General features: G+C 39.6%; 1 protein-coding gene across 1 annotated transcript in view; it reads right to left on the minus strand.

Moving 5' to 3' along the window:
* Positions 1-13,205, minus strand: part of LOC148074397 (solute carrier family 23 member 1) — a 35,577-nt gene that overhangs the window by 4,985 nt on the left and 17,387 nt on the right. Inside the window, exons 5-10 of the mRNA XM_087798202.1 lie at positions 9,604-9,785; positions 5,446-5,563; positions 3,973-4,129; positions 3,088-3,341; positions 1,293-1,457; positions 46-154 (exon numbers count right to left, since the gene is read on the minus strand). Of these exons, the coding sequence (XP_087654328.1) occupies positions 46-154; positions 1,293-1,457; positions 3,088-3,341; positions 3,973-4,129; positions 5,446-5,563; positions 9,604-9,785 (985 nt within the window). The remainder of the gene's footprint in view (positions 1-45; positions 155-1,292; positions 1,458-3,087; positions 3,342-3,972; positions 4,130-5,445; positions 5,564-9,603; positions 9,786-13,205) is intronic.

Raw genomic sequence — 13,205 nt, forward strand, 5'->3', positions numbered from 1 at the left:
TTATAAATGTGTTCAAGAAGAGCGAGTGCTTGTGGATCTGGTTACCTGTGTCGATGATGCCAGGGTTGGAATGAAACCATGTCGGTAAAACAAGACCGCTGAACGTGGAGAAGCCCAGGATGAGCAGGTTCCGTGAGGAGTTCAGGTCCACGTACTGCACACAGACACAGAGAGATTTAAACCACAAAACCAGTATTCAAGACAATCATTTTACTTTTAATGTTTTTATTCTCGCCACTGTTGCTAATCGTGATTCACCAGGACCTGTCCTTTTTCCCTCTCATTTGTCTTGACAAACTTTGTCATCATTTTACACGTTAAATAAAAATAAATTGAATGTTAGTGTTAACACAGGAACTCGTATTTGAAATTCAACCAACCAACATCAACTTAAAAAGTCCTCCGTAGTAGTACTTTGTACAATTGAATCGCAGTCACATATTTGCTGACCAAAGATTTAGATGATTCATTCAAAGACAGACTCGATATTTAAGACAATTAATATGAAAAAACAAAGCAGTGTTAATATCATGTACAAATTCCATGAGTGTTTTTTTTTTGTATTTCGGAGTTCTCTTAACCATTGTATTGTTTCTGGGTCAAGAAGACCCAAAGGTCCAAATTTATTTTCACATCGACCCTGAGATAACACAAGGTTTAATAAGGTTTATCTGCAAAGAAGCATACAAACAGTGCGTCTGGTGCTATTACATTCATAAGCGCAATTTTTTTTTTTTAAGTCCCAAAATGCTTTGCCTCATACCGTCAGTGATACCTTGAAGGTACTGTAGGTGAGACCCATTGCAACACCAGAGATCAAAGATGTCCAGTCCCTTCGGGGGCCTCACTAGTACTGACAGACCATCCAGAATTTGAAGTGGATTGAGGTCTGGTTGACACAGCGGCTCTGAGATTGCCTTGGGGACTTCTCGCATTAGGAAAACTGTTACGTTCAGCAATAGAATTCAGGTTTTGAGTCAGAGGAAGGAAACAAATTTGCTTAAATAACTCGGCAATGGTAACATGAAGTTAAGCTACTTATCTTCTTCAGCTCCAGGTGGATTTAGTTTGAAAGCACATTATAATTGCAGCCGAGAAAAACCCTCCATCCAATTTACCAGATCATTTCATTTGTGGCTAGTCTTTAAACGTGCGCTTTCCTTAGAGTGAGATAGTATCTGGAATGTGTCACGAGGTTTGGCGCCATAACTATTGACTTACTGCCTAAGACTGTGGCATTTAAGGGACGGCCATAAAAAGTAGCAGGTGCTTTGCCTGGAGTGCTTTCCTACCTGGAGGTTCGATATTCCTACAGCTGCGATCATTCCAAACATCACCAGGAACATGCCACCAATGACCGGGTCCGGAATGGTGATGAAGACGGCTCCGAACTTGCCGAAGATTCCCAGGATGATCATCAGGATTCCCGTTGCTTGGATGACCAGCCGACTACCGACCTGTTAGGAGCGACACTGAGGTCAGTCTAGAGAATAAAGATGGCAGCAACAACTGTGTACAAAATAAAAGATAACATGTGCTCGTCACAGTAAGAGAAAGATTAAAGATGCATTTTATATATTATATGTTATATATATATATATATATTAATCATTTTGAATCTAACAATATATAAATATTGTGACCCTGGTCTCGAAAAGCGCTATATAAATAAATATTACTTACTTACTTACTTACTATATATATATATATATATTTATGTAGATGTTGTGGTCTAGTGAATATATTTAAGTAATAATAAAATAAAAACCATAAGAATAGATAACAATGACATGGAAAATGTGACAGTAAACAACAAAATGCATTTGAAATGTAACAGAAGAACAGTCTTAAGCAGAAATTAAATATATGAGCTCACATCACTCATTTGTGAAGTCATTTAGCAAACTAACAAATCACATGTTGTTCCTCTCAAATCAGAATCTATATGTGTAACCAACTTAAAATGTTAGGGAAACACCTTTATAGTGAACCAGTAAAACGCGTGGTTAAAAAATGGCCTCCCCTTCCCTGGACCATAAAGTCAGGTCAGACGAATAAACCCTGAAGCTTGTTAACCTGAAAACCCTGCCTGTCGAGTTAAAGGTTAAACAAATATCCTGGTTTGACTGGTGTAGTAAACTGTGTCCCTGGAAAGCTTCAAGGATCTACTTAATCAGCAACTACATTTCTATCCACGAAATTGAGTCTCTTTATTTGTCCATAACATTTGAAACGTCTATGCCGAAATAAAAACAAACAATTTAAATCACAATCTTATCTGGACACTCACATCATGGGGGTAGCAAATTGTTCTGGTTGCACATGAACTTTTCAAGAGTTTGATTTATTAGGGGCGCTAAGAAAATATTCTGGGGTCACAGGACGTGCAGTCGGATCTGATTGGAATGTTGATAAAAGTAAAGGTTGTTTAACAACAACAGGAGCCAATAAATCATGTAACATGACCGTCGTATAACTTTGACATACATTTAGATTTTTCATTTTAAACTCATCTCATCTTCTATCCGTCCAGGTTCTTCTACTTTCTTTCGCTTCAACTACATCATCTAGGCGTTCCCAGACCAGCTGACCTGCATGTCCTGGGTCTTCCCTGTGGTCTCCTACCGGTTGGACATGCCCTGAACATCCCGGAGCCACCTCAACTGACTCCTCTCGATGCTGAGAAGCAGTAGCTCTACTCTGAGCCTCTCCCGGATGACCTTGCTTCAAACCATGTGTCTCAAAAGAGAGCCGAGTCACCCTATTTTAGCCGCTATCTTGATCTTTCGGTCACTATCCAACTTTTGGGACCATGGGTGAGGGTAGGTATACACAGAGCTTTGTCTTTTGGCTCAGCTCTCTCGCTGCTTCGTCAACATAACCGCCCCAATCCGCCTGTTGATCTCACGCTCCATTCTTCCCTCACTCATGAACAATACCCCAAGATACCTGAACTCCACTCGAGACAGGATCTTTTCCACCAACCCGTAGACACCATGGACTTTCATTTTTTTTAGTTTTTATTATAATTTTCATGAGAAAACATGTTTATTCGTTCATAGGTTTCACCTTTGAGTCGAGCGTTACCTTAGTGATGCCAAGGGCAGCGATGTTTTGGCTGTAGGACGTCGTACCGTTGCCCGTTCCCCACAGGCCGGCCAAGATACAGCCGATGCCCTCCACGGCGATGCCTCGGTTGATGGCATGAGTCGGCGGCGGAGGAGCGCCAGCGAGACGGGCACAGGCGTAGTAGTCTCCGATGGATTCCATCGTGGACGCCAGCACGCCGGCCATCATGCCCAGCACGGATGACACACTGACCGTGGGTAAACCCCATTGTCCTGTCGTGTAAGTAAGTAAGTAATTAGTATTTATAGAGCGCTTTACCAGACCAGGGTCACAAACGTTTAAACAATCAAAACAATATTCAATAAAGTATATATTTTAAACGTCAACATAACACTGAGAACAACACAGGAGTATATTTTTAGAAATCTTTTTTTTCTTTCATCAATGTATTAATGTTCAGCAGCAAAATTGCCAAATGCATGAATTAAAAAACATGCAACCAATCTGGCAAAAAGTGCACATGCAAAAAATTGTTCGATGAACATCTGGTGCAGGTTCCATTCCGAGAAAATGTGAGGCTTTTATTGTTTTTTGACAATGTTGTTCAATTGTACCAAAGCACATTCCTAGTTGGCGGAATCCAACAAAGGCAACATGCCATGTTCCCTCACATCATCCCTTCATGGTGTTTTAATCACTGCCTGTGTATACTTGAGTGTTGAAAAGTTAGTTACTTGTCGATTCGACAATATCATCAAAGGGAAGTTGAGCAACCTTTGTTTAGATAGTCACCTACCTGTCGGCGTGTTGCTACAACATTCTCCGACACATAGTTATTATGTTTTGAGATAAACAAGTACACACCCACGCACACACAGAACATTAGCGATGGATAACACAGACCTGGGTACGGAATATGGAACCATGGCGAGTTGGAGACGGCGTCCAGGTTAATATCGGTTCTTGCGGAGAAGCCGTACTGGTCGGATTTGGATGGCAGAACATCGAAGACCGTCAGGAGGAAGCAGACCAGCCAGCTCAAGCACATCCCGAAGAGAGCCTAGATGTTTTCGTGAAGGAGATGAACAACAACAAAAAGAACACATTGATTTGTCAACACAAAGCTTTAAATCCAACTTAAAACGGATCTAAATGTGAATGGAAAGGGTTGGTTTCAAAACTTGTTACTGCTGGTCTTTATATGTGTTCATGTTTTAGATTCTACAGTCTTAGTCAATCACCTACAGTTTGTGGTTCTGCCCCCAGTGCCAAATTCTGGAGGCCCTGTAAACTACTATCGAAAACATCTGTAGTAAAAAATTCCCAAATAGTTCAAATAATTATTCTGCTAAAGACCCTAAAGATCGTAATCATTAATCATCAAATCAAATCTTTCTTTGATGATTCCACGGAAAACATTCTCCGCTAAAAAAGTCAATCCATCTATTAACTTTATCTCAACTAAATTCTCTGAAGTCAGAGGTTTGATTGACAGGTAAAGATAACGGAGAATTACTACTTGATGTGGCGGACTGCCAACAGAACGAGATCTCCTACTTTTAAGTTTTGTCGTCCAGAACATTTTATGTGAATTACTTTTATGGCTTGGGTCCAACTCATTGAAGAGCGATGGTAAAGGTTGGGTGCCGTGGAGATTGGGCAAGGCGTGGAACCTAGAGTGGACTTTGGGACATGACGTGCCATCTCAAACTGTCAGAAGAATTCAACATCTATGGAAAGGGTCGGTTGGCCTCCAAGAGATCCTGAACCACCGTTTGACGGCTCATGAGGGTGAAGTGAACCCAAAACCTTGGACGGTGGTGATGAGGCTCTTTTGACCAAAGAGATCTTTGAAAGTGGAAGAGTTCCCGTCCAAGCCCCGATGATATGCCCTATACTTCTCTGTGGTGGTGCCCTTGTAGATGACATCGTGCAACAACTACATTCACTAGAGTTGCTGCTGGCCTGACGGACTGCATTGGTGGTACAAGGGTAGAACTCAACGTGTGTTTCAACTACAGGAGATCAACGCTTCTTAGCCTCTCCGGTAAGGTCTGTTCAGGGAGAACTGTAGAGGAGGATTCGGCCAATACTCCAACCTCAGATCTAGAAGGACAGTGTGGCTTTCATCCCGACAGTGGAAAAGTCAATCTTTATTCACAGCGGGATTTTTAAGGGTCATGGCTCAATCCATGGACTTGAAGAATGTATCCAGGTCGGTAGGATACCTTTGAGTCTCTGGTTGGCCGCTTTATAAATTTGAGTATATTTATTATAAATAAATGTCACCGTATTTTCTCTTCAAGCTCAAAACAACCGGTTTGTTGCTACTTTAAGTACATGTTTTATCTGATTCTGTGGAAATGCAGTACTTACCGAGAACAGTTTGAAGAGCGGGTACTGGAAAATCTTCCACTTCTTATCCTTGTAAGCGATCATTGGAACATCCACTTTGCTGAGATACTGCGAAAACAGCAGGATCAGACAGACCGTGCTGTGGGAAAGCAGAAGACGGTACAAAAAGGTGTCACTCACTTCCATGTGAGACCTGGAGCTCGTCCAACAGTCATTAGTGAAATTGATTTCGAACGAAGCTCACTCTCAGTTATCGCAGAAGAACAAGTTGCAGCGCGTCCACGTCTTCACTCAGACTTCCCGATGCGATATGTGAAGATTACTTTGTAACGAAACCAGAGTGTGTGTGTGAAATATTTATTCACTCTGTGCCAAGAAAATGTTCGACAAAAAACAAAATAAATATTTTGGCCGAACCCACGTGTTTCAAATGGAATTTTGTTGCAGTTTGAAGTCTTAACATTGAGATACATTTGTTTATTTAAGTGTTTGCTTAAATCAACAGATGCTGGTGTCGGTTAAGATGATTGGCATATATAGCTGTTAAAAGAAACCGTTGGTCTCAGTGTACTTAATGCTGTTGGATAAATACACTGGAGGTCTTGTTTGAACTTTTTTTACCATTCCAATGTATGAAGTGAACACATTTGACGCAAGATATCTTTACTTAAATTAGAAGCCTGACTCAAAAACGGCTCAATGAACACTGAATATTTAACAATCTTAAATTGTGTGTATCAATAAGAAAAAAACTTGGTTATGATTAAAGTCATGATTATGAAGGTTCCTTTTTTAGTTTTTGGAAACATTTTTTCTTACATATCTGAATTGTTTTTGTGTAGTTTATTTCATAATAATAATAATATTAGTATGACAGACTAGAAGGTAACGAGGGAGCTGTGACAGATTTTGTTGTCTTTTTGCATCTTCTTTCTTTTAAACTTTGGTTTTTCATTTTTTGGATAAACTTCACAAGGGGTGAGATCAGTCATTTTTCTCCTAAAAGAAGACATATCGTCTAAAGACAATAACTTAATATCCCGCTGAACTGTGCGTTTCTTTATAGGGAAATATAAAGTATTTGCAGATAGTGATGTGTTGACGAAGCTTCATGAAACAGTGTCATTATCTTCAGAGTCCACTAGATGGTAGTGATGTGTTGATGAAGCTTCATGAAACAGTGTCATTATCTTCAGAGTCCACTAGATGGTAGTGATGTGTTGATGAAGCTTCATGAAACAGTGTCATTATCTTCAGAGTCCACTAGATGGTAGTGATGTGTTGACGAAGCTTCATGAAAAAGTGTCATTATCTTCAGAGTCCACTAGATGGTAGTGATGTGTTGATGAAGCTTCATGAAACAGTGTCATTATCTTCAGAGTCCACTAGATGGTAGTGATGTGTTGATGAAGCTTCATGAAACAGTGTCATTATCTTCAGAGTCCACTAGATGGTAGTGATGTGTTGATGAAGCTTCATGAAACAGTGGCATTATCTTCAGAGTCCACTAGATGGTAGTGATGTGTTGATGAAGCTTCATGAAACAGTGTCATTATCTTCAGAGTCCACTAGATGGTAGAAATGTGTTGATGAAGCTTCATGAAACAGTGTCATTATCTTCAGAGTCCCCTAGATGGTAGTGATGTGTGGATGAAGCTTCATGAAACAGTGTCATTATCTTCAGAGTCCACTAGATGGTAGTGATGTGTTGATGAAGCTTCATGAAACAGTGTCATTATCTTCAGAGTCCACTAGATGGTAGTGATGTGTCGATGAAGCTTCTTGAAACAGTGTCATTATCTTCAGAGTCCCCTAGATGGTAGTGATGTGTCGATGAAGCTTCATGAAACAGTGTCATTATCTTCAGAGTCCACTAGATGGTAGTGATGTGTTGATGAAGCTTCATGAAACAGTGTCATTATCTTCAGAGTCCACTAGATGGTAGTGATGTGTTGATGAAGCTTCATGAAACAGTGTCACATTCTTTAGATCAGGTGGTTTCAAAATGATGTGAGGTTTCAATAGAATAGATGTTCAAAGCAAAAGACTAAAGAGCAGAGAGAGACATCTAGTGGACTCTGAAAATAAAGACACAAGTTTCATGAAGCTTCATCAGCTCCACTGGTGGACAATTATCTACAGTGTTACCAAGGTTTTGCATTTTCACCAGTATTAGGTAAAGAAAGATAAAACTTCTGGTCACAAAACTACTGGAACAGGGATGTGATGAATGGATGATGTTTGATAGGAGGCCCTTTTTCCAAAAGTTTAGATATAAAAGTCATAAAATTCCTCAAAGTGTCCGCCCAAATCACATCCTACGATTAGTGTTGTTTATCGACCGCTCCTTCATGACTTTCAAATCCAGTCTGTCCAGTATGAGGTGTTTTATTCAGTATGTCGAGTGGTTTACCACGTTTTGTTTTTTTGCTACATCCAGCACTGAGGTGAATTCCGCCACCTTCTGGAAGGACTGCAATATCGCAAGAAATTAGACATATTTTAAACATAAAAGAAAGCAGATTTGTACGGACCAGTTTCACCGAATCGTCTTTTAACATGATTGTTGTCCATGGTTTAAATCTCACCAATCTTTACTGTCTGTTAAAAGGCCAACGTTCGTATCATCCCATGACTGACATGAAAGAGAATTGGGTCGCAGCAGAGTTCATGCAGCCGGGCGGCGGCTGAAAACAGCCGGGCGCACCGGCGCTAAGGCGGGTGTGATTGATCACCCTTCTGTCTATGGTTGGGATGGCGGGATGCGCTGAACCTTTTAAAACCCGCAAGGATCACTCTGTGTAATGTCTTTAGTCAGTATTATCTGGAGACGGCGGGGGCTAATGACAAGCTCAATTTGATCGAACAGAGCCAGATAAAAGGTCACGGCGGGGGCAGTATTAGCACAGGTTATGGAGTTCATCGGTACGTGTTACCTGGTTTGCATACGGTTGTGTACTGGTATTTTTAAACCTTTGTTGCCAGGAATGGATGGCACTAAATATCACTATTTTTATTTTCAAATTCTTGGTAAAGGAGGTCAGAGGTATGTCTGTGTGAAAGCAAAAACTCTGATTGTATTTACTTAAATTATAAGGTAAATAAAGAGAAATTTAATTTGGTAGAGTTCTCCAGTAGTATTTTCATTCAAAAGCATTTTAAAAGGTTTCGTCATTTACTAGCAGCTGCTGCTGTTACAAACTGTTTCACCAGATCTCAAAGAAAAACTTTGTGAGTGTTTCAGCGCTTGTTTCTCAATGCTTTTAACATGTCAGAAACATTATATCGACAGGAAAAAACTCTTGTTTTTCTTAGAAAGGTCGACAGACGTCAGACGGTAGATCCACTGGGACACGACATGGTCGACTCACGTCAATTAAGAAAACATTAACTCGGGGAAAAAACTGAAACTCAGCGTTCGTTTTAAAGCATCGATCGACTTTGAACATACTTTGTACTCGGACAGATTGTATGGAAGGAAAAAAGAAAATATATCTCGAGAGATTTATTTTTTCTTTTGTAAATAAGACAAAAAACTAAATATTTTTGTTAATATGTTATACATCTTCACACTAATTGCAAAAACAATTTGCTTTTGGTCTGAAAGTTCAAAAGTATTTTTTCTAGTCAGGGTTTCGTGACGCTTCATGAAGCAGTGCTCGTCTTTTTTAGACTCCACTAAATAGTATTCTCTGATCTTTTGCTGTTAAAAAACGCTTCATAAACTTGAATAACTAGTAAATAACAGAACGGAAAAATTGATTTTAACTTAAACCTACTGCATTAAGATGACATTAAAGATTTAAAAACCACAGTAAGAATGTTATATATCCCTTTAACAGACTTGCATGGACTTAAACGGTGCTGGCGTCGTTTTTAGGGGGTTGGCGGGAGATTCCGTAAATTATAAGGAAAATGCTCAAGGCTAAAAAAAGTAGTAGGAATTGCGACTTTGTAAAGGTTGTAACTATTCTATTGAAACCTCACAGCTTTTATTCACCTGAGGGCGCCACTTATTGACTGTATCATGAAGCTTCATTATCTTGTCACTTGTATCCTCATGTGTGTTTAAAGTCATCGGATTCATTCAGATGTGTTGGAGGTAGACCTAAGATCGGTCAGCGATGCTACGCTAGTTAGTTTTCATATACAGTTGATATAAATATAGATTTAACTCACAGGGCCGCGATCCCCCAGTGGCCTCCAGACTTCTTGCCGGCCTCGATGAACAAGGATAAGCCGATCAGGTTGATGGTCGGTGCGATGGCCAGAGGTCCGATGTATCTCAGCACAAATCCCACCAGTCCAGAAAACCCCAGAACAAGCTGGAGCAGCGACGACACCATGATGGCGCCCTGGATCTGAAGGAGAAAAAAACAAATGATTATTATGAATATTTATATTTAGCATCTTAACAAATTCACTCATGTTTAATTCTTTTATTTTCTTTTTTAATAACATTTAGAATAACTGACATTTAAACTCACTTTTTAAATTAAATATTTCTTCAACCTATTGTTTATCTCTTGACTTTCAAAAGTTGTCTTACTCTTGATTTCACTGTTGGTCTAGAATCTTTTTTTGAACGGAACCTTAAAATGAAATATTATTATATTTCATTTTCTACCACTTTATCCCTTGTGGGGGTCGCGGGGAGACTGGAGCTTATCCCAGTTTCATTGGGCGAGGGGCAGGGGACACCCTGGACAGGACGCCAGTCTGTCTCAGGACACACAAAGACAGACAACCATTCACACACACACTCATACCTACGGACAATTTCCCTCAAGTTCTCAATCAACCTCTGTATGTTTTTGGACTGTGGGAGGAAACCGGAGTGTCCGGAGTAAACCTACACAACACGGGGAGAAACATACTAACTACACACCTTCTTGCTGTGAGAGGACCGCGCTAACCGTGCACCCAATATCATAATAATATTTGTTTTTTCCCAAAAAATATATGATTTCGATCAATTCCTCGAGTCACCTTTACGTTCAGTTGTTCCTATTTTTTTTCGTCTTCAAAGTCTTCACTACTTCAGAGTAGGATTCATATATATTAGCATAATACCGCTAATAGCATGAACAATAAGTAAGTAAGTAAGTAATTGTTATTTGTATAGCGCTTTTCCAGACCAGGGTCACAAAGCGCTTAAACAATCAAAACAATATTCAATAGTATATAGAACCTGCAATAGAACCGACTCAAGTCCAGCTTCACAGTTTCATTGACGAACACAAACATTCAAGAGTCATGTCGTCCATTTGTAACGTCTCTCCCAGACCTCCCTGCTCCATGAAAGATCCCACCTGCTCTGCCAGGAGCGATTGTTTTCTCTACACGAAACCTGATTTAAAAGTGGAAAAAAAACTGAAAACCTGTTCAGCACATTTCTCACCGAAACTGCCTTCCTTTATTATGTTAATTCTTTGATCGTCCTCAAATGCAAATAGTGAACTCCGAGGGTTTCGTGAACTTAATTATTCCACGAAGATGTATCGCCGTGAATCCTCAGAAGAAACTCGTTGTGCAAGGGTTTGATATACGACTTTCAATTCTCTCGCAGATTCTTGGCTTCGTCTTCCACGGGCGACACGTGAAGCGATCGCACCTCACTTGTGTTGTACTGTATCGGGTTTTCCTGCCAAACATCCACGCCCGCTTGTATTCCTGCCGCTCGCAGCGAATACCTGGAAATGGCGGATACATTACAACCGGTCTCGGGTCTGATCCAAGATTAACGATGAGAATATTAATATCTAGTGGACTCTGAAGATAATGACACTGTTTCATGAAGCTTCATCAACACATCACTACCATCTAGTGGACTCTGAAGATAATGACACTGTTTCATGAAGCTTCATCAACACATCACTACCATCTAGTGGACTCTGAAGATGATGACACTGTTTCATGAAGCTTCATCAACACATCACTACCATCTAGTGGACTCTGAAGATAATGACACTGTTTCATGAAGCTTCATCAACACATCACTACCATCTAGTGGATTCTGAAGATAATGACACTGTTTCATGAAGCGTCATCAACACATCACTACCATCTAGTGGACTCTGAAGATAATGACACTGTTTCATGAAGCTTCATCGACACATCACTACCATCTAGTGGACTCTGAAGATAATGACACTGTTTCATGAAGCGTCATCAACACATCACTACCATCTAGTGGACTCTGAAGATAATGACACTGTTTCATGAAGCTTCATCAACACATCACTACCATCTAGTGGACTCTGATGATAATGACACTGTTTCATGAAGCTTCATCGACACATCACTACCATCTAGTGGACTCTGATAATAATGACACTGTTTCATGAAGCTTCATCAACACATCACTACCATCTAGTGGACTCTGAAGATGATGACACTGTTTCATAAAGCTTCATCAACACATCACTACCATCTAGTGGACTCTGAAGATAATGACACTGTTTCATGAAGCTTCATCAACACATCACTACCATCTAGTGGACTCTGAAGATAATGACACTGTTTCATGAATCTTCATCAACACATCATTACCATCTAGTGGACTCTGATGATAATGACACTGTTTCATGAAGCTTCATCAACACATCACTAGCATCTAGTGGACTCTGAAGATAATGACACTGTTTCATGAAGCTTCATCAACACATCACTACCATCTAGTGGACTCTGAAGATAATGACACTGTTTCATGAATCTTCATCAACACATCACTACCATCTAGTGGACTCTGAAGATAATGACACTGTTTCATGAAGCTTCATCAACACATCACTACCATCTAGTGGACTCTGAAGATAATGACACTGTTTCATGAATCTTCATCAACACATCACTACCATCTAGTGGACTCTGAAGATAATGACACTGTTTCATGAAGCTTCATCAACACATCACTACCATCTAGTGGACTCTGAAGATAATGACACTGTTTCATGAATCTTCATCAACACATCACTACCATCTAGTGGACTCTGATGATAATGACACTGTTTCATGAAGCTTCATCAACACATCACTACCATCTAGTGGACTTTGAAGATAATGACACTGTTTCATGAAGCTTCATCAACACATCACTACCATCTAGTGGACTCTGAAGATAATGACACTTTTTCATGAAGCTTCATCGACACATCACTACCATCTAGTGGACGCTGAAGATGATGACACTGTTTCATGAAGCTTCATCAACACATCACTACCATCTAGTGGACTCTGAAGATAATGACACTGTTTCATGAAGCTTCATCAACACATCACTACCATCTAGTGGACTCTGAAGATAATGACACTGTTTCATGAAGCTTCATCAACACATCACTACCATCTAGTGGACTCTGAAGATAATGACACTGTTTCATGAAGCTTCATCAACACTTCACTAACTGTAAATATAACTTTATAAGGTTATTTTCATTCTTTTTTTGAATAAACTTATTTAACTTCAAAATAATTGAATTCATATTCCATCTGTTATTTTGACAAAATAAGTGTTTTATACATGTATAATAAAATGTTGGTTTATTAGGTTTATACTCTGCTGATCTTTAATTCCTTTTTCACTAGTGTTGTTTTTCTATCATCTTGTGAAGTTTATATGAAAAAAGTATGAAAATAAAGTTTAAAAAAAGGGGAAAGATAACCCAAAAGTCTGTAACATCAGCTTCTATTCTAGCCATGAGGCTTCATGAAGCTTCAACACTAGCTTTATGTGCGCGATTGCATATAAACCACTGAATCAAGTTTTTGCCTCAATAGCG

Source organism: Callionymus lyra, chromosome 8 (assembly GCF_982586985.1).
Source record: "Callionymus lyra chromosome 8, fCalLyr1.hap1.1, whole genome shotgun sequence".
NCBI classification, from domain to species: domain Eukaryota; kingdom Metazoa; phylum Chordata; class Actinopteri; order Syngnathiformes; family Callionymidae; genus Callionymus; species Callionymus lyra.